Below are 22,579 nucleotides of genomic sequence, written 5' to 3' on the forward strand. Positions count from 1 at the left end.
ATGTGTTTTTATTAACTTCAGCTTGGAGAAGCTGCGTTCTCCACTGGCAACTCTTACAGGAAGTGTTAGAAGTACGCGCAGAGCAACAAAAGCATTTGGAAAGAGGGTGGTCATCTTATTTGTGCACATATATTCCAGAACAGCCCTTGGAGTTGATCCGGCTGAAATGTATCTTGAAAGGGCTTTGAGTTCATCACCTAAATCACTCGCATCAATATCGCGCATGTCATCCTGTGTCAACACTGTCTCTAGTGCCCTGCATTGCTGATGTAGGTCTTCTTCAGGTATAGTGAGGAGTTTTGGAATACCATACAACATCCCAGATATACTGCTGTGTTCCTTGAGCTGCATGAAACGTTCTTGAACTGACTGTATTGCACAATCTAGCACCTGGTTAAAGAATTCAACTTTGAATTGTTGTTTGGGGTCTCTTATGGGATTATTCTGTGCCTTGTAATCAAAATGTCTTCTTCTTTGGTGACTCTCGTATTCTTGAATGGGTGGGAAAATAGCTGCAGTCTGAAGTTCCTCTACCAACTTCTGTGCACTCTTCAGAATGTTTTGAAATCCCTCATCTGACCGGTAAGACCGTAGGTATGGACTTTGCTTTGTCCACTTGTTCCATTGCTCCAGATATATCAAGGTCAACACCTTGGAGTCTCTTGCTTACAATATTTATTTCAAACACTATGTCATGCCACAACACTAAGCCACACAGAAATCTGAAGTTATGTATGTTTCTGGTGATTCTATTTCTCTCTGCCACTGTTCTCCCACAAACAGTTCCTGTCACAGCATTATCCTCCATAATGGCAACTATGGCATCATCTATCTTTCCAATTTGGTGTTTGATAGGCTTTATTGCCTCCACTCGACTTTCCCATCGTGTGGCACTTAGTGGTTTCAGTGTCAGAGAGGATGTTCCCAGATGTTGCTTCAAAATTTGGCATCGATGAGTTGATGCAGAGAAAAATACACAGGTGCTCTGAATTACATTAAAAAATTCAGCAGCATCACTAGAAGCTGATGCTACATCATTGACCACCAAGTTCAATGAATGAGAACTTCATGGGACAAAAAAAGCTTGAGGGTTTAATTCCTGTATCCTCCAGCTTTTTAAGAAGCACATTTGTCATACCAGCTCCTGTAGTATCATCAATGCCAATAAATTCTAGAAAATGCTTTCTGACTGTCACCACTGCAGGGACATATTCACTAGGTTCTGTTGTTGTTACAAAACGCACCATTAAAGTCATTTGTTCCGTATGGCTGATGTCAGGTGTGCAGTCCAGAATAACAGAGTAATATCTTGCTGACTTCAGATCTGCCACAATCTTCTGTTTGACTTTTGTTGCCAGTAACTCTATGATCTCATTTTGAATTGTTTTTCCAAGGTAGTGGTGTGTGTACATTTCTTCGGTGGTGACTCTTCTTAGATGCTCCTGGAGTACAGCATCAAACTCAGCCATCAGCTCCACAATTTTAAGGAAGGTTTCAGAGTAACAGCCGTGTTAGTCTGTATTCGCAAAAAGAAAGGAAGACTTGTGGCACCTTAGAGACTAACCAATTTATTTGAGCATGAGCTTTCGTGAGCTACAGCTCACTTCATCGGATGCATACTGTGGAAATTACCACTATACATACAGACACCATAAACAACAGCTCCTCCCACCCCACTCTCCTGCTGGTAATAGTTTATCTAAAGTGATCATCAAGATGGGCCATTTCCTGCACAAATCCAGGTTTTCTCACTCTCTGCCCCCCCTCAGACAAGCTTACTCTCTTGCTGGTAATAGCCCATCCAAAGTGAGTTTCCATTGTTTGGCACATACAGCCGATCTGACGTGCCACCCGGTGCTAGGTTTTAGGTAGCAAGCATTCTCACAATGGCAATGAGCCTTTTCAGAACATTTTGCCAGTAAAGAGATTCTGACGCAATCTTCTCTTGATGCTCATCTTTGGTGGCCTTTAAACTTAGTCTCATCTCAAGCTCTCTCCACCTATGGAATGCTCTCTGGTGATTTGCTGCCTTCTCATGGCATGCCAGATTTCTAGCCAGATTTTTCCAGTCCTTTGTTCCTGCAGAAGCAATGTGGCTGGAACATTAGACTGGAAGAGTTTGCAACAAAAACAGTATGCAGCATTCTGGGTTTTTGAGTACATAAGCCATAGCCTCTCCACTTTGTCACCATTGGGGATTTCAATAATGTGTTGGATGGAAATTTCTATTTTCATTGTCTTTGGGGAACATGAAGTTTTTCACTTGCTGTGGCCCATGCAGTACAAGGAAGTCCCTCAGGCTAGTGCTCAAGTGGGTCCACAGTCCTGGATCATCTAGACTTAAGGAACTAAACTCAGCAGCAGCTGTTTCTTGCGCCTCCACCACACTCTTCTCTGATCTACACTTTTCTTCAGGAATGTGCATGGGTACATCCATTTGAGATGGAGATAGGGATGCTGCAGTAGCTGCCAGGTCACCTGCACTCTAACTGGAAAATCAGGCATCTCCTCACCACTTGCATCCTCACTGGGGCCAGAAGGCTCTCCGTGCACGTTTGTGTCTATGCATCTCAGGAGAGCTCCTTCCTGCTTAGATAGAAAAGCTTCCTTTGCTTTCTTTTTCTGAATGCTGCCCCAGAGGGGTGTTTTCTTCTTTCACTCATGACTGCTGTTCTGTGCCAGCTATAGTGGCTCTCAACACTCAACTGAAGGGGACAAATAAGCAGGCTGGTAGCAGGGCCTGAGTGAGGAAAGATGACAGCATCTTAAGGGCCTAACTGGCTCCTACTACTTCAGTTGACTGCCAGGAATCATAACATTCAAAAACGGGTAGGAGAACACTTTAACCTCTCTGGCCACTCAATGAAAGACTAAAGGGTGGCAATTTTGCAACAGAAAAGCTTCAAAAACAGACTCCAACGAGAAACTGCTGAGCTTGAATTAATATGCAAACTAGATACCATTAACTTGGATTTGAATAGAGACTGGGAGTGGCTGGGTCATTACACATATTGAATCTATTTCCCCAAGTTACGTATCCTCACACCTTCCTGTCAACTGTCTAAATGGGCCATCTTGATTATCACTACAAAAGTTTTTTTCTCCTGCTGATAATAGCTCATCTTAATTAGCCTCTTACGGTTTGTATGGCAACTTCCACCTTCTCTGTATGTATATATCTTCCTACTATATGTTCCATTCTATGCATCCAATGAAGTGGGCTGTAGCCCACGAAAGCTTATGCTCTAATAAATTTGTTAGAACAGGAGTACTTGTGACACCTTAGAGACTTTTTGTTCTCCTCAAGTGGGTTCAGGGAAGCTGCAGGAAACAGGAAGCTCCCTGAGAAGCTGGTGTTAATCAGTCCAGGCTCCTGAGGGTGCTAGAGAGGTACATAAGAGGCTCCTTCTCTCTCTCTCCCTGCAGCTCCTGCTACTTTCTGTTATTCCCTCTCACCTTTTCTCCTGCATGCCTGTTTTGTCTCTTGTGCCCTCCTTCCTCCAGCACAGCACTCCACCATCTCTGTGCATCTAGAGCAGAGAGAATACATATGCACCAGCAGCAGACACAATTTTCTACACTTTGGTCCTAGTGGCAGCCCCCCCACAGTCTGGCACCTGAGGCAGCCCCCTCAGTTCACCTCATGGTAAGGCCAGCCCTGCCTGCCCTCTCTTAGAACATGTCTACACAGGAAAGGTTTACCAGTATAGTTAATTGGTATAGTTAAACCAATATAACTATACCAGTATAAACCCTACTGCAGATACTCTTATTCTTTTAAGAATGACTTTCCCCAATTAGTGTAAACCCCTTCCAAAGTGACATAAGCTAAATAAAAAGAAAGACCTTCTTATAATAATAGTGTTGACACATGGAGATAATTTAAATTCACATCTTATCTTATATTAGTATAACTTTCCATGTAGACAAGCCTTTATCCCAGTGTAAGCGAGAACTACCTTGACCTCAGAGAAGCAGAACTGGGTGGCCCATTAAGCTTCACCTCTTATTCACTCAGGAACTCATCAACCCTGTGTAGATGTTAAGCGTGTACAGCTTAACCAAATACCTAAAGAGGAAAAAGAAACCAGAAACTTCCAGACCGATTCATTTCACCCTTATGTTGTAATCTCACTTCTTTGTTCTCTTTCCTGTATACTCGGTCACTCTCTACAAATCTAAGTAGCTGCCAAGAACATAAAAATCCCTTAGCACAAAGTGAAAGAATGTATCTAAGGCTGTGTAAATGCTAACTGTAGAGTATTTTACAGTCTCAGGATATATTTGAGGGTAGAAGTGGCAAAATGTCTTATAAGCCTCAGTATTACTACACATTAATGTGCTGATGTGTTGTGAACACTGTTCATGTACCAGGGTAGGAAAAATCATATGGATTAATAAGTCAATCTGTATCAGAGATTTCATTTTGTTTTCTATTCTGCTTGACCCTAACAAGTGTTAGGGCACAGAGAGAGTAATTTAAAGATATTAGACTATCAGATACCAATGTAATCCCATACATTGCACCACAAGAATTCTGCACTGTTTCTCTAACTATATTTTTAATGGACAGCAGCACATCTGTTATCTGAATAATCAAAACTTGAAGCCACAGTATATATGTGACATAGGGTTGCCAACTTTGGTTGGCTGAATTCTTGGAGGTTTCATCACCTGACATTATCTTTAATTAAAGATTGATCTTTAATTCCTGGGGACTCCAGGACAATCCTGGAGGCTTGGCAACGACAATGTGGCAATCTTTTTCAAAAGGGACAGGATATGAGGAAGAAGAATGAGGAAGTGGATGGGTAAAGCCAGGAGAAGAAAGAACAGCATGGGGGGAGGAGGAGTAAAATAGATAAAGAACAAGGGAAAAGTAAAAATGGGAGGGACAGAGCATCGTGATGGAGGAAGATGAGGACAACTGATTAGAGAGAAATGGGGAATCAGAACAGATAATGGGGGAAGGAAGCTCTGAAAGCCAAGAGCTGACAGAATGCAAAAAACAAAAGCAGAGAGAGAACAAAAACGATTCTCCCTCTCTCTCTCACTCTCACACACACACTCTATCTTGCCAAAAATTGCACTTCATTAGTCACTCAAAAAGATTAAGACCTGGGAAGTGCAGGAATGATAGGGAAGGGGTCAAATTGGTTGGAAAATGGAAAAACCCCAGGGAACTGGAAGTAAAAGATGAAGAGGAGGGAATCTAGTCACTGTTTCTATCATGAAAAGGCTTCCAGACTGTAACAATTTGCTGAATGTTTTCACAGCCATCCATCACTGCCTCCCCATTTAGGACTAAAAAGTCTCCAGAAAATTCAGCTTTGTGTAACAGTTTTTTCTGCTTCTCAGTTTTCTATTGTTTCAGTTCCCATGTAATCTGCATTCTGATGCAATGCTAGTGCCCAGATTATTGCCTGGACTTGCCACACAGTACCAGTGGGACACCAGCAGACTTCTACAAACAGCTCCAATTTATTTTGCTAGAAGTTGGATTTAGAACTCTATCTCTTCAACATTTACCACTGTACCTCTATAAAAGAGGAAAGATGGTGTACAGTAGAAGTATGGACCTTAGAATGCAAGTCTCCTGACCATAAGCTCTGACACGCAATTCTTATGCGACCACAGGCAAATCATTTAAGGCCATATTGTGGCCTGAGTCATGCTCATACAAGTCAAGGGGATTGCAAATTGTGACTGGAAACAGAATTCACCCCATGACAGCTGTGTGTCTCAGTTTCCTCAACTGTAAAGTGGGGCTAATATACCAGGCATACAATCATAGAATCATAGGACTGGAAGAAATCTTGAGAAGTCATCTAGTCCAGTCTCCTACACTCATGGCAGGACTACGTATTATCTAGATCATTTCTGACAGGTGTTTGTCTAACCTGGGCTTAAAAATCTCCAACAATGGAGATTCCACAACCTCCCTAGGTAATTTATTCCAGTGCTTAACCACCCTGACAGTTAGGAAGTTTTTACTAATGTCCAATCTAAACCTCCCTTGCTGAAATTTAAACCCATTGCTTCTTGTCCTATCCTCAGAGGTTAAGAACAATAATTTTTCTCCCTCCTCCTTGTAACAACCTTTTACGTACTTGAAAACGGTTATGTCCCCTCTGTGTCTTCTCTTTTCCAGGCTAAACAAAACCAATTTTTTCAATCTTCCCTCATAGGTCATGTTTTCTAGACCTTTACTCATTTTTGTCACTCATCTCTGGACTTTCTCCAATTTGTCCACATCTTTCCTGAAACGTGGAGCCCAGAACTGGAAACAATATTCCAGTTGAGGCCTAATCAGTGTGGAGTAGAGCAGAAGAATTACTTCTCATGTCTTGCTTACAACACTCCTGCTAATACATCCCAGAATTATGTTCTTTTTTTGCAACAGTGTTACACTGTTGGTTCATATTTAGCTTGTGGTCCACTATGACCCCCAAATCCCTTTCTACAGTACTCCTTCCTAGCCAGTCATTTCCCATTTTGTATGTGTGCAACTGATTGTTCCTTGCTAAGTGGAGTACTTTGCATTTGTCCTTATTGAATTTCATTTTATTTACTTCAGACTATTTCTCCAGTTTGTCCAGATCATTCTGAATTTGAATCATATCCTCCAAAGAACTTGCAGCCTGTGCCAGCTTAGTATTTTCCGCAAACTTTATAAGTGTACTCTCTATGCCATTATCTAAATCATTGATGAAAATATTGAACAGAACCATATCCAGAACTGATCCCTGTGGGACATCACTTGATATGCCCTTCCAGCCTGACTGTGAACCACTACTCTCTGGGAATGGTTTTCCAACCAGTTATGTACCCACCTTATAGTAGCTCCATCTAGGTTGTATTTCCCTAGTTTGTTTACGAGAAGGTCATGCAAGACAATTCCAGAAGACTTACAAAAGTCAAGATATGGCATATCTACCCCTTCCCCCCAATCCACAAGCCTTGTTACCCTGTCAAAGAAAGCTATCAGATTGGCTTGACACAATTTGTTCTTGACAAATCCATGCGCTAAGCTTTTAGAAACACTTTAAAAACTGATTTAGTTAAAGCAGAGCACAGCCCTCATGTGGACACACTTATTTCAGTTTAAAAATGCATTTTATTGATTTAGCCGAAGTCAAACCTTAATGACTCAAGCTAACTTGATATAGGACACTCTTGAACCAAAAGGAGTAGCCACACAAGGGAGCTGCACTAATTTAACTTTAGGTTCTAAACTGATGAACACATCAGTATCATTTTCTTGTGTAAATAAGGCCTTAGATTAAGTGCAAGGTATGAGGATAATGTAATATATACGTACTATATTTATAATTTAGAGTCTTGCTCTAAATTCGCTAAGGCAGTCATGCACCAGAACTAGCTTTACAATTAGGACTAGAAACCTTCTGAAACAGCAGCTTACATTTTGACAATGAATATAGCAAAATGTGGAAGAGGGCACTCAACCTTTAAATTTCACAGACTTTCTACCCTTGCAAATATCTACTATTTGAGTTTATTATCCCACTCTTACTTAATAGATCCTCTTTCTCTTTCCTCATTTTGCTGTTCTGGTAGGTCCTGATCCTGAAGGAAAACAAGTGCCTCTTCAGAGCTGCTGGCCATCCTCAATTATTATTAGTAGTAATGGTCTGGATTTCACTATAAACGTACAAGAAGACAAGATTTGGTCCCAAAGAGCTTGAGCTGAGGATGCTCAGCATCGCTTGAGGATGTCCAGCATCTTGAAAAATAGGGTCCCTAAATCCTTACATACCTGCACCAAATCCCTCCCCCCTTTTTTTACTGTTATCTAGTTTCTCTCCTTTTAAAGTTACTCCAGCTTTTTTTCCCAGCAACTTATGTTTATTCTGAACTATTTAGAAACGCATCACTTGACTAACTCTAATATCAGTGTGCATTCATATACCCTCAAGTGTATCAAATTCATCTACACATTAGAAAAATATTTAATGCACTACTGACCCAGCAGTGGTCTAAACATATTCAGATTGTTTTTTAAGGTAAGGTTTTTTTAATATGAAGAAAAAAACTCAATGACAGATGGCTAATATTTCATTCTGTCTAGGCTGCTAAATACTGTTTCCCAAAACTAGGGAGCTGAGCAAAAATCTGCTGTTTTCAACCAATTCTGTAAATTCAAAGATTTCATAATACCAGTCACATTTAAAAAATACTGGTAGGAGTCTATTAATAAACTTTTTTAAAAAAATCCATTTGGCTGTCATTTTATCCATACACAATTACATAGGAACCCATTTTTGACTACTACTGAAATCACTAACAACTGACCTATGCTGGTTAATAACAAATTACATTAAACATATAGTGGAAGGCACACTAGTCCTTCCAGAGCTACAGTTGAACTAGCTTCCACTAGAGCAGACACAAAACCTGCCTAATCTGAAAATTCAGTATAAATTTTTTTGGTAAACTGGGAGCAAATCACATAAGCAGTTTCAGAGATATGGAGGCTAGGAAATATACCCTTAATTCCCTTTCAGAAGATTTTCCTAACATTTTTTGACTAATCTTATCTTCAAAACTTCAAGGTAACTGCTTAAATACGGCCTAAATCCAGCATCCATTTAAGTCAATGGAAAGGCTCCCACTGATTTTCATGGGCATTAGATCAGGGCCTTAGTCCCTAAAAAGCAGAGATGCTAGTAGTACATTTGAAGCTAGTGATGCATGCATGAATTATGGATCAGTTTAAAGGTGTTATCACCCATATAGATATAAATAAGGATAACCTACAGAAACATGATTTAAATCCATTTAAAAATAACATGCACCATGTATATGATACAAGCATCTTTTTAGATACATGTACTGCATATATGTATATATTCAGATGCACTGAACACGTCTCTTTTTAAATGTACAAAATACATACATAAATTTGATAATACATCAATTTGATACATGCATTATTTTGACAGACACTTGGTAAAGTATAGGTAACCCAGCAGGTTCTTTGCAAAATGTACATGCCATGACAGGGGCTTTGCAAAGCATGCATGGTCCAGACAGATGCTCCTGATGGGACGAGGTTCTGCAAGGGAACCACTTTGGTGCAGGTAAGTCCTGCCCGGAAGAATAAAAGAGCAAAAGCTACATGGGTCATAACAGGTCCTGGACCAGAAATAGGGACAAGGAAGCCACATATGGGTGTAGAAGGCTTTCTGGAAAGGAATGAGGTCAGTTTGTGCATGACTTACAAAATCTGTCAGATTTCCTGCATCGCTACCAAAGTGCCCACAGACAATGCAAGTCATACAAGGAATCCTGTTATACTTTTAAAATCCCAGGAGGTTCCCAGGCAGCAAACTGCATTGACTGGAAATTCCAGATAAGATGCCAGTTTTTACACACACACACACCTCTCCCCCACCATTTTTGGTAAAATGCAAAGCTTGGGTCACCCAACCAACCTCAACGCTGCTTCATAGTGCCATCCTAAGGACTACCACAAACCCAGACATCAAACAGGTCATTCTTATTAGCGACCATAAAATATTTAGTACCTTACTCTTCTTTTTAATAAACCTGTGTGAAAGGATGGATCCAATGTCTGAGTCTGACAGTTCTCAAGATGACCATCGGGGCAGTTTGGGTAACTAGCTAGGCAGTTGGTAACTGTCAAATGGCTGATATGGTGTGTTGCTTTGTTAGTTTATAAACTAAAACGATAAATCAGAACTTCCTAGAGAAAGCTTCAGAGTCTTTTGAAAACACTACCAACTATTAGCTGGGACTGTCCTGCCCGGCCTTTGAGGTCCTAGCCCGGGAGGCTAGCCCCCTCCCCCGCAGCTACACCGCCTAGTGGGCAGTGCGGCTGGCTCTGTCTGGGCGGCGGGGCTGTGAGCTCCTGCTGCTCTGAGCAGCATGGTAAGGAGGGGGCGGCGGCGGGGGGATGGATAAGGGGCAGGGAGTCCCAGGGGCAGTCAGGGAACAGGGGGCGTTTGGATTGGGCGGAGGTTCTTGGGGATGGGGCAGTCAGGGGATGCGGAACAGGGGGGGTTCGATAGTGTGTGGGAATCCCGGGGGGGGCGGTCTGTCAGGGGGCAGGGGTGTGGATAGGGGTCAGGGGGCAGTCAGGGGACAGGGGAGGGCTGGATAGGGGGTGGGGTCCCAGAGCAGGGATCCTGGGAGCGGGCGGTCATGGGACAAGGAGCAGGGGGGTTTGAGGGGGGCAGTCAGGGGGAGGGGGCAGGGGCCAGGCTGGTTGGGGAGGCACAGCCTTCCCTACCCAGCCCTCCATACAGTTTCACACCTCGATGTGGCCCTCGGGCCAAAAAGTTTGCCCACCCCTGAACTATTACTTAAGTCTTAGCAGTTTTTGAATGAAGTGAAAAATTCTTTCATCCTTTATTGCAAGATTAACAAAGTTGTTTTGTCTGGGAACAAATTGGTTATTTGTAGAATAACCAAAAAAGACAAATAAAGGTGGAAGACATATGAAGAAAGGCAGTTATTAAAATCAGTTATTTCACAATATCTTGAATCGACAAGGTGGGTGAGCTAAGCTCTCTGTAAGCTGCACGGCCACGCAGCAGCCTATTTAGCACTGCGCAGGCACTCAGGGAGCCCACCCAGCTGGGACCTGCTGCGGCCAGGGGAGGGGCACCCAGAGGCCCTGACTTCCTCTCTAGCCAGGGGTGCTCAACCTCCCTCCCTCCCCCCAAGTCCCTACCCTGCTTCTCCTGCCCCCACTCCGCCCCTTCCCTGCCTCCTCCCCCAAGCATACCCCATCCCCACTCCTCCCCTTCCCTCCTGGAGCTTCCTACATGCTTCTGAACAGCTGTTTGCGGTAGGCAGGAGGCTCTGGGAGGGAGCGGGACGAGTTGGTCAGCAGGGCCGCTGGCAGGTGAGAGGTGCTGGGGGGTTGGGGAAGCTTGGCTGCCATTGGTGCTGCTGAGTAGCACTCACTAATTTCTCTCTGTGGGTGTTCCAGCCCTGGAGCATCCACGGAGTGGGCACCCCTCCCCCAGCCCCAACTCAGCCTCAGACCTGTTGCAGTTGGGGGAGGGGCAGCCCAAACCCAGCCCCAGCCAGGACCTGCCATGGCTGGGGCGCCCCTCCCCTCCCCCAGCCCCAACTCAGCCCTGGCCTGGACCTGCCGCAGCTGGGGCGCCTACCAGGTGCTGCTACGAGGAGAAAGAGCTGGGGGGAGTTCTCTCTCCCCGCCGTAGCTCCAGAGCATCCTTCTGCACCCCAAACCCCTCACCCCTGGCCCCACTCCAGAGCCCACACCCCCAGCCAGAGCCCTCACTCCCCCACACACCTCAACCCTCTGCTTCAGCCCTGAGCCCCCTCCCACACTCCGAACCCCTCAGCCCCATCCCCCACCACATTACTTTTGTTATGTGCACCAATATGGAGGTGATGTGTCACACATCACCTCCATATTGGTGCACATAACAAAATTCATTCCACATATGGATGGGAAAAATTAGAGGGAACACTGTGGGTGGGGTAATATCTTTTATTATATGAACTTCTGTTGGTAAGAGAGATGGCCCAATAAAAGATATTACCTCAGCCATCCTTGTCTCTCTAATATCCTGGGACTGAGATGGCTATAACTACACTGCAGATTTTGAGATGGCATATTTGATTCTACATACATCAAGCCCTTTCCTGTATCCTTTCAGCAGGACAACCTCCTACTGAAGTCTTCATTGACAGGTATGTCTGAGTAAGAAGCAGGAGATTAGCTGAACTGATGGTAGACACACAATCTGCACGTGTAAATTTAACATATACAGGTTTTAAAAGTAATAGTATATGGCCCATTATTTAAAATACAGAAAGGGCAGAGTAAGTGAATCTCTGGCTTAGTGATATACACAAGGTGGACAGGGAGGGATATGAAAAGTTAAGGTAGAGGTTGGAGTTGGAACCTCAAATACTGTTGTTTTTGATTTATTAATCTAACATTCTATGGAGGCAGAATTACAGGATCAGATAGTCTCAGTCTTAACTAAGATTTTTGTCTAGAAATCTAAAAGTATATAACTGGAAATCAAAGTATTAGCACTTTATTATAAATTACTTGTATCCAGGCATAGGGTGAGCTAAATGCAACAGAAAGTGTAACTGCATCACTCAAAACAACCTACAAGAAAAGAAAGAAAGAGAGGTCACACTGATTCATGTTGAAATCTCAATAAAATTCATGAAATAAATGTTAGTTGGGCTTTAGTCCTTCCACTGGCTTTGCTATGAAAATTAATTTCTTGTTGAGTATCTTGTCTGATCATATAATTAAATACATTTCCAGAATGGGGGCGGGGGGAGGAATTGCTTTTGATGGGAGATGGGGTTGTAGATGAGTGGTCCACATCTCAGGTAAAGAATCAATCAACTTCTAAGTCTCTAGGCTATGAAAATAAATAGATAAATACCGACACAGCTATCTGGACTAAAGAGAAATTGTAGACCTAAATTTCTAGGTTACATCCTAAAGTGAAAAGAGTTGTGAGCATCTAAAGGCCGGACCTCCATTTATTCCAGAGAACAATTTCTCAGTTATTGCTATAATATCACTTAGCACTCCAAACACTGGCCAACTGCTCCTCTCACAGAAGTCTCTTCTAAGTTGTTAAAAATACTCATTCCTGACAAAAGATGCAGAGGAACCAATGGGGATCAAAGTTTAGCTGCAGGGTAGCTAAGGACAAACCATCCTCAGCACCACTTCAGAAACTATAGTTAAAACCTGCTTGGAGCAACCTCATTTAATTGGAATAGGAGAGCACATTTTTTGGCTATTAACAAATTAAGCTCCACACCACCCAGGGGAAACAGGCAAATGTGTAGGCCACAGTACAAAGAGCCCTGTGGGGTTCCACGTTTACTACAGTTAGTCAATATTTGTTTCCAGATTTAATTAAAAAGAGAAAACCCCTGCATTTTATTTTTAATTGTAAAGGAAAACTGTTGCTGTTTTCTGACTAACTCTAATATTTAACATCTCTCCATATCAAATAAATCTGGTGCATTTCTAATATGATGATGATGAGCACATTATAAAATACCATAAATGGAGACTAGATTTTTCAAACTGACACCTCGACAAAAACAACCTGGCATTTCACAAAGCGCATTCCTTCTGGCTTGTACACCTTCTCTAGTAATAAAGCTGCTGCAGGGGGGTGCTTCATTAAAGAGGCTCACATTCTCTTAAGTATATTAGAGAAAATTGCATCAGTGGAGCTACACCAATGCAAACCATTACCAGTGTAAAGTGCACTGATGCAAAACTCCTATGGGGTTTTGGAAGCCCTTCAGAGTTTGAACTTTCTGATCTTTCTGGTGATAACAGGACTGAAAAATATTACCAAAACATCCCTACTTTTGTCACTAAAATCAGCAGCTATGATTCAAAACACACACATGCAGATCTATTTAATAAGACAGCAATTTTACATAGTCATTTTCTGGCTGTAATTGTGACTTGTTCAAAAAATCACACAGGCAGTCCATGCTCAAGGCAGGACTAGAATACAGCAGTTTCTGGCTTCCAATCCCATGTCTATACCAATCCCTTCCTCGTCTACAATAGGTCTTAAATCCGGTTTCCTTTGGGATTAGCGATTCAGCAACCACTATTCAGAAGAGTTGCTACTGGAAGGATAGGAAACAGCATTAAGCATTAACAAATTCCCTCTCACATCCCATTAAGCCACTTTCAGGAAGGGAATTACTACAGGATTTCTGTCATATGTGATGTGTTCTGAGGCTGGCCGCTTCATGCTTGGAGAGGAGGAGCACAATTTACTCAATCAATTCCCAAAGGGGAGACAGAAATTTATTTTAAAATTGTCAAGTCAGAACTCATGAAAATAGTGAAGATTTTCCAATGAGAAATATGAAGTTTTTTCAGTGAGAAATAGAAATCTGACCAATGCCCTGATTGAAAACAAGACTATGCGGTCCACCTTCTCACCAGAAAGGCACACTCTGCTTGTGGCATTTGGAAAGGCTCATTTGCAAAGGATTTTAGTTGCTTGGACAGAGCAACAGATCAATATGGGCGGGGGGGAGGATTATCTGTGTTCCAGCAGCACCTCCCCCTCACCACGAGAGCCCATCTGTGCTGCAGGGAAAACAGAAATGGGGTTGTTTCGGTAGATATTTGAAGATTAAAATCTCTCCCTGAAGTGGATCTGTTTTGTTTGTTTCTGCTACTGCATCTCATAGCAAGAACTTCACTTACAAATGTGTTTCCCTGTGAACATGGGACTGTTCAAAGCACACATTTCTTTCTTAGCACTGAACCGTGTTGAAAGGAGGCTTAGAATTGCTTAGCTGCATGTGTGAAGAGGCTGGCATTCCTGTTAGCAAAGAGAAATAATTGAACATGGATTGCCTGTTGTGCCTGTAATCTTCAAGGTTAACCCTACAGATTCATTCATCCTTTGCATTCCTGCACTCACAGCCAGCACTTTGGTGAGCTAATTTGTACCTTTTTAATTTCATCATCCTCGGAAATTAGAAACAAAGGACTAGGAAATAAAAAAGATTCAAGCTGACTCAGGACCATCTTCTCTTAACAAGAAAAGGAGTACCAGTGGCACCTTAGAGACTAACCAATTTATTTGAGCATAAACTTAACAGTTACTCAACTGGTGTGCCCTGTCACTTCTTCATTTAGTGTTTCCTCTTTCCTGTGTATATTATAGAACGGATTTGTGTCCAGACTTTGCCCCTGTGCTACTGCTGGGAGTGGGGCATATTTTCTGGATTGGGTTGTAGCCTTCAGTGGAATGAACCACACTGGCACCGAATTCCAAGAGAACCCAGATGACGTCATTAAAACAAGATGAAGGCATAGAATTCCTTTGCATTGATGAGCTAAGTACAGCCATCGGGGTGTAGGGAGGTTTAGGAAAATAACCCAGAAAAAAAGAATATGACATTTCCAGTGTAAGGTCCTCAAATTAGGAGCTTCAGTGCTGCATCTCACGCTGGAAAAGGAACTAGAGCAGCTCTGCTAAATGAGGAACTTGCACCTGTCAATGTATTGAAAAGGGAAGAAAATATATTTTAAATCTAAACACTAGTCAATTGCGTTGATCAACATTTCTAAAACAAACTCCCTCTAGAGGCTTTATCTGCTGCACATCTTTGTATACTGGGTGTTTCCATCTACTGATTGTAAATCACCCATGGATGTGAAGTGCTAGCTAAATACAGGATACTATCATACATTGATAGGTCCATACCTTTAAGCAGTGAAGTATGTTGATTTCAATCTCTTTAAAACTCCTACACATTGCCTGCCAATCTATTTTTTCCTCTTTCCCTCCCCCATTTTTCTGCCAAGGTATTCTTTTATCTGTCAAAGATACATGATCTTTCTTCTGCTGTTTTATGTCCACTTATTAAACATCCCTCCTTCCTGCCAGTGGGAAATCAGAAAGCTGGATAACCTCATCCCTGTGCACTTGCCAACTCCCACTGAAAGGGAGCAAGCACTTCACGGAGTGGCTGGAATAAAGACAAAACACACCCCCTTACAACTGAGACTCCTGAAAAGATGTTTAGCCATTATGTAAAATATTTTCTGCTTTGAACAATGACAGGCTTCAAAAAAGAGTGGGCAACTCCAAGCAAAGTAATTCATGGCAAGTTAAATTATAAAGGACCATGATTCATGATGTGAGTTTGCCCTCCAGGGCAAAAGAAAGAGACACAACCAGAACTGAAGAGATCAAAGCCAGTGGTGTCTCTTTTATCCCAGTTTTAACAGAGCCACAGTGAAGTCATTATATAATCCAACTCTGCATATCTCAGCAAGAAAATGAGAAAAGAGCAAGTGACTGCTTCAGGATGTGGGAAGGGGAAAAAAAGGGAACTGTTCCTGAAAGGCAGAATTAAGATTAAGGTAACGGTAGCAGGAGCAGCACAAATTCTTTGGTACTCTGAATGCTTGCAGAGTGCATGAATGTGAAACGTTGGGTCTGGGGGAAGATGGGTGCAGAATGCTGGAATATTGATTTTGGAAAGGTCTTCGCATGAGTTTGGGGTGAGGGGCCATGCACTGTGCCTAAAACTAGGTGGACTGTATGAGTCTGGGTGTACTGAAGGTCTAGATCTCCTGAAAGTGCATGCACAGTGCATAAAACTGTGTCTGTGTGCAGGCTGGGGGAGAGTGCATGCAGGGTCAGGGTGCTAATTGGCTGTTAAAAGAATATGCAAGGTCTGTGGTGCTGCGGACTCTCTGGGCCTGGGTGTCACCTGGTGGAGGTGCAGGCAGGGTGCAGGGCTCTGGATTGGCTAGAGATGCATGGGGGGGCTGATTCTGGATTAGGTGGAGGTGCATGCAAGGGGCTGGAGATGCACAGCTCTGGACTGAATGGAAGCGGTCGGAGTACCACGGCTTGGCTCAGGACTGGGTGGAGCCAGTGTTTGCAGGGTGTCGGGGGGCCAGGCTCTGGACTGGGTTAAGGTGCATGCAGGTGGGCAGGGTGTGCCAGGCTCTGGAGTCACCCTGGGCCCGACACCCGCCCTCCTTCCCCGCGCTACCTCCTCGAAGAGCTCCAGGCTGTAGGTGTTGTCGTCGTCGGCGAAGAAGAGCACCCCGGGCTGCGGCGGCGGCAGGTGCTGGTGTCGCTGCCGGAGCCAGGCCAGCCCGGCGTTGCGCTGCTCGGTGGCGCGGGGCAGGCCGGGCCGCTTGTACCTGCGAGGGGTGGGGACGTGCAGGTGGGTGCAGGGCAGGCCGGCCCGCGCCACGAAGCGGCTCACCAGCTCGCTGCGCCGGGCCGCGTCCTCCACCAGGACCCAGTGCAGCCGCGCCACCTGGCGGAAGGTGTTGGCCAGGCGGGTGAGCTCGGCTTTCTGCACCGGGCGGCTGTAGGTGGGGGTGATGGCATAGATGGGGGGCAGCGCCGGCCGCCGGGGGCCCGCCTGCTGCGGGGGCCGGGCCGGGGGCGCGGGCGGCGCCCGGCTGCTGTCCGTGTCCAGCAGGAGGATGACGATGAGCCCCCAGGGTAGCAGCAGCAGGAAGCGGCTGAGGAGCAGGGACTTCATGCTGCCCCGGCCAAGCAGGGCGCCGCCCTCACAGCGCCAGCGGCCGCCGCCTGGGCTCCCCTCCCCATGGGAGCAGGGCTGCGGGCCGGGGGCTCTCAGCGCATGGCGGCCGGGCGGAGGGGGGCAGCCCCAGCGATCACAAGGGGGCCTGGGGTCAGCCTGGGCGGGCGGGTCAATGCCCCGGGGACCGAGTCCGACGTTCTGCCCTGGGCTGCACAGAGCGGGTCAGTCACATGGCGCTGGGGCAGGCGCAGAGCCGGGGCAGGGAGGGAGCCCAGCCGCTGCCCAGGGCGCCTGTGGTTCCCCTCTTCGCCCGGCCAGCCCTGCCGGGGGCTGCCTGCTTTCCTCGCCGCCCTACGCCGCCTCTTGCCGCCGTTCCGCCGCCTCTTGCCCTCGCAGCATCCCTCCTCGGATGCCTGCCGGACAGTCCTGTGCGCGGCGCTGGTGGCGGCGAGGCGCGGAGCCCCGCCGCGGGGAGGGAGGCTCCTCGGGTGCGCGGGCGGAGCGGGGACTCGCCGGTGGAGCTGGCTGGAGAGGTTGGCGCGCTGGCTCCCTCCTGAAAGGCTGCGGGGTCTTTGGAGAACAGGCAGCGTCGTGTGCTCACGTGCTTAAAACTCCAGGGACCGGAGCATCGGGGGCGGGGGGTTCACACCACTAACGAACCAATGCTGTGAGTTTTAATCAGCCTTCCCGCCCAGTCGCGTAAGCCAGGCGCGCGGGTTTGTGTGCTGCGGGATGGGGCTCCACAGGGCAAAGGAAACCCTCGAAGGGTTCCGCAGAGGGGCCAGCGGGCCCCAGGGTAGCCTTCTGCGTGCAGAAGGAGCTACCGCCTGGCCGGGCGCCTGGCTGTGAGACAGCTATTGTTCTGCCTCGCCCGCTCGAAAGAGTCGCCCTTAAACTTCTTTTGTTTAGCAAATGTGGCAGCTGTAACGCGCCCTGAAGCTCGTGGCTGGCGTGGCTGCAGCGAGACAGTGCCTGTGCTCCGGGAGACGGTAACAAACGCATGGACAGACATCATCGGCTGAATCCAGCTTGTCTTCTGAAACATTCCATTCCCTGCTTGGGCCAGAGAAAACAAAATGCCAACCGCTCCAAGGCGGGATGTTAGAGCAGGCAGTTCTCGCGGCTGAAGGCGAGGGAATGGTCGGCTTTGCAGGGCTATGTGTGAGACTGCACCACTGTATCTATTGCTGGGAAACGTGTGCGTGGAGGTCTTTACTGCTCACCTCCGAGTTGCCTAGAGAAATTAAGTCTCTACAACGCAATTGTTTTTACAATAAAATTAGTGTTTCTGACATGGAGAAAAATTGAATACGAGAGTATATGTATAGTGTGTGCTGCTGCCCACTTTTCTGCGATTTTTTAACTGGAAGAATAATGTTCTGAGATAAGAAAAAATTAATATTTGTAAATTACTTGAAAACATTTCATACACTTACATTTCCTTTTCTTGACTTAATTTTTGTCAGCTTCTTTGTGTTCTTGTATTTGCAGCAGGACTTTACATGCTTATTTTAATATCTGAATAACCCATACTCTTTGCTGCATAACAAACATTTTAAGAGGAAAGAAAAGGAGTACTAGTGGCACCTTAGAGACTAAACAATTTATTTGAGCATAAGCTTTCGTGAGCTACAGGTCACGATGAAGTGAGCTGTAGCTCACGAAAAGCTTATGCTCAGATAAATTGGTTAGTCTCTAAGGTGCCACAATTCCTCCTTTTCTTTTTGCGAATACAGACTAATACGGCTGCTAGTCTGAAACCATTTTAAGAAGAGTAGTAAAAGGCATTCTAACCCCCTATGACTGCCCATTTTTGTACACCTGAATCTCATTTTCTTGCTTGTTCACCGTATCTCTAAATTTGCTTCAACTTTGTTACAAACAAACCCCAAAAACTGTTATTTCAAATCAAATAGGCATGGGTATTTATCTTGTAATCAATCATATATCAGTATTTCATCTGAATACGATACAGACAATCAAGTGCTACAACAAACTTCATTCCCTCATACCGAAAAGAAATACAGGTTCTAAACACTACTCCTTCCTCTCCTAGGAGTGCACAAGAAGTTTCTGTTGCATTGTTCAGCATTTCCCACTGTCATTACTAAACAGTAGTTTAAAAGTTCCTTTATATTTCATGTGATGCAAAATAGATAGAAAGATACACTATTACTCATTATAATGAGAATTATACGATTTAACACATATATTACATTTATAGGCCAAATTATGGTCTCACCAGTGTAAATCTGGAATAATTGTATCTGACATCAGAATTTTGCCCATTTAGCTGTATTTAGTGGGATCATTCTGCTGTTAAAAGAAACATTCCTTATATTTTCAGACAAGCCCATTAGCTGAAAGTTCACATTTCTAATCTATTTTTATGTTTATACTTGTTATTCAAATGGACATATTAATCCAAAGGGCTCACAAACAGAAAGGACATTAGAGTGATGTAATATAAATTGAAATCTGTGTGACAATGAGAGTAACAAATGACTATGTACTGAGCATCTAAATGAGGTAACATCTGTGCAGTCTAGCAATAATTTGAGTTAGCGTGTTTAGTGGAGAAATGGAAAGCTTGTTATGTGATTAATGAAATAATATGGAGGAATGCAGCAAGTATAAGTAGTTTAGTATATCCAAATCAAAAGCATCTCATACCTGAAATTACAGTTGCCCATTTTGTGCTGATGTAGCTTATCTAAAGGACAATAATCTAAATAACACCTCTGTCAGATGGCTGAATATGCCATTGTTTCCCCATTTACTGAACAATGATATTTACAGATGGTGCTTACTCAGGTAATGTAACCTATGTATTAAAGCCACATCCCAATAAGATTTCATTTTTAAAAGTTAAGGGTCACTTCAGGGGAATTCAGAGCTCATTATCTCCAGATATTTCAGTATCAGAGCACCAAAAGCACAGTGGGGCACAGACTAAAATTAAGGATTAGGAAGGAGTGTATTTTAATGGACATATTCTTTGTATAACACCTAGTCTTTTCTCAGGAAAAATGATCTTTAGTGGGAATTTTGTAGGAGTAATCAATACTGATATATTTATACCTTAACAAAGGCAGCAATAGGAACAACTGGTGTAATTGCAACAGTTTAGAAAGGAGCACAACCACTAACTCAACATCAAGGCGAGTTCTTGATGGAATATTTGATACTATTCCATCGCTGTAATTGACTATGTTCCTGGCATCTGGTAACTAAATTCAGTGCTTATGTACATCTATTCAATTTGTATTTACTGTTTCTGTTACACAACATATTGTAATCTATTGATTGGTTTTATTGATGGGAAGTACCCAGCTGTCTGACAATGTGTGCTGATATAAATTTCTAGATAAATATATCCACACAGTGTGAACTGTATTTATATATTGTTTTGTAGGCAACGCTCATTTGCCTGTTTTTATGTCCACATGCTATGTAATTATTTTACTGTGACTGTAGTTTTACTCTTAAATTGTTGCATGATGTATGTTATGACACAGCAACTACATTTTGCCTCAGAGGTGGCTGCATTTCAATGGTAGATTAAGTACACAATGTGTAGTAGCAGATGCTAGTTAATGATGCAGAAGCATTTTCTTTCATATTTAAATATAGATTATTTTAGGCCAAGAGAAAACGAGTGAGTTGTAAAGTGTTTGAAGAGTTTTGAAATTCCTCAGGTTGAAAGGCACTATATACAAATAAAGTATTATTTATTGATATTGCTCCCAAATAAGCAAAGTAGAATGTTCTTGTTTTTGAAATTAGAGAGACCCACTCACATTATATAATGACTAAACATGCTATTTTTGTGGGGTAAGACTAAGTACAGATAGAGATTTTACTACAAAACACCTCAGCACTATTTATTACCAAAATTGTTACATTTGATTTTGGGCCTCAGGTAGAACTATAAAACAAAGGGCCAGACTCTAACCTGTGATGGATGGCACAAATCATTGCGTGACTCAGATCATTCTTATGGTTGCACACAAAAGCATATTCGGAGTTGCATGATGGCATGTGGGCATGATTTCTCTTAGAATCCAAAATGGTTTATTTGCAGAAGGCTATTGTGCTGAAAATATATTATGGTGTTGCTGATCAGTTCCTCCATTCCCCAATGCAGATTTTTGTCATAGATTTTTCAGGACGTGGTGCCAACTTTTCCATCCTAGGGATTCAGGATTCACAGGATTCAGCTGCCTTGTACCAAATTAAAGCATACTGCAGGCTGTTGCAACATACACTGCCTGGAAACAAGGAGCCATAATGACAGCCAGTGATTATATGCTTTCTTTCCACTGATCACAATCCCTCCAACGTGTATGTATTGGGGGGAAAGCCATGGTATAGGAACTGTTACAGCTGGACCATCTGAGAATCCTCCTGCACTTCCTCTAATCCTGAGGCAGCTCAGTTCTCTTTGCTTTTCTTCCACTCAGCCCCTTGGACCACTCTCTGCTCTGTCATCAGTGTTGCTACTTCTGATGTCACCCAGCCTATCTCCAGTCTCTCCTGTCATGCCTGTCTCATTGACAGAAAGCCTGACACTTTTAGTTGTCCAAATAGCACTTCTTTCTGTCCAGGGTTATAAGCAATATGGTTTCCCCAGGCTGATAATATATCTATCTGAAGTTATAGTTGGAGATAGGAGCATTTGAAAGCAGCAATTAAAATGGATTTTTCTGTATGCTCTGCAATGGTGGAACTATTTCACTCCTGCAGGAAACAGGAACAATTTGGCCAAGTAATAAGCCTTTGAAAATATCACAATTTCCAGATGCTCAGTAAAGACTTGCTGTGCACCGAATGAGGCACGTGTCCTGTGGAATTACAGTATGTGACCAGGTAGTTAAAGACTATCATAATAGCATACACACAATTTGACATAGCTGGCATTCTTGCAACGTGGTGTAGAATCACATGATTGGAATGCTAAAAATCACTGGTTATAATCTATTTAGCAAGGACTGAGTGGGCAAAACAGGATGGGGAGTGGCAATTTATGTCAAAAATGGCATTACCTGTTTCCAAGTTGCTAACAACTTCGAAGCAAATTATCTTAAAAGCACAAGATGGAATGCTATTTGGTGTCTGTTACAGACCACCAGCTCACACTAGAGAACAGGATGGCTGGTCCTTAAACACCTATCTATAATGTTTGGGGCAAAAATAGCTACATTATTATGGGAGACTTCAATCTGAGGGACACACGATGGAGGTTTCATAGAATGACAGAATCATAGAAATGTAGGGCTGGAAGGGATCTCAAAAAGTCATAAAGTCTGGTCCCCTGTGCTGAGGCAGGATCAGGTAAACCTAGATTATCCCTGAGAAATGTTTATCCAACTTCTTCTTAAAAATCTCCAATAATAGGGATTCCAAAACCTCCTTTGAAGCCCATTGCAGTGCTTAACTACCCTTACAGTTAAAAGTTTTTCCTTATATCTAATGTAAATCTCCCTTGCTGTAGATTAAGCCCATTACTTCTTGT

The 22,579-nt window shown here is 43.7% G+C and overlaps 1 protein-coding gene across 2 annotated transcripts in view; it reads right to left on the minus strand.

Moving 5' to 3' along the window:
• Positions 1–18,234, minus strand: part of B3GAT2 (beta-1,3-glucuronyltransferase 2) — a 55,594-nt gene extending 37,360 nt beyond the window's left edge. The window contains exon 1 of one of the 2 annotated variants that reach the window (XM_007070561.4): positions 16,558–17,925. In XM_007070561.4, the coding sequence (XP_007070623.2) occupies positions 16,558–17,061 (504 nt within the window). In that variant the 5' untranslated portion in view covers positions 17,062–17,925. Of the gene's footprint in view, positions 1–16,557 lie in introns of both variants that reach the window. The other variant, XM_043542464.1, reaches the window with a different exon arrangement.
• Between the last annotated feature and the right edge of the window lie 4,345 nt (positions 18,235–22,579).

Source organism: Chelonia mydas, chromosome 3, assembly GCF_015237465.2.
Source record: "Chelonia mydas isolate rCheMyd1 chromosome 3, rCheMyd1.pri.v2, whole genome shotgun sequence".
Taxonomy (NCBI): Eukaryota; Metazoa; Chordata; order Testudines; family Cheloniidae; genus Chelonia; species Chelonia mydas.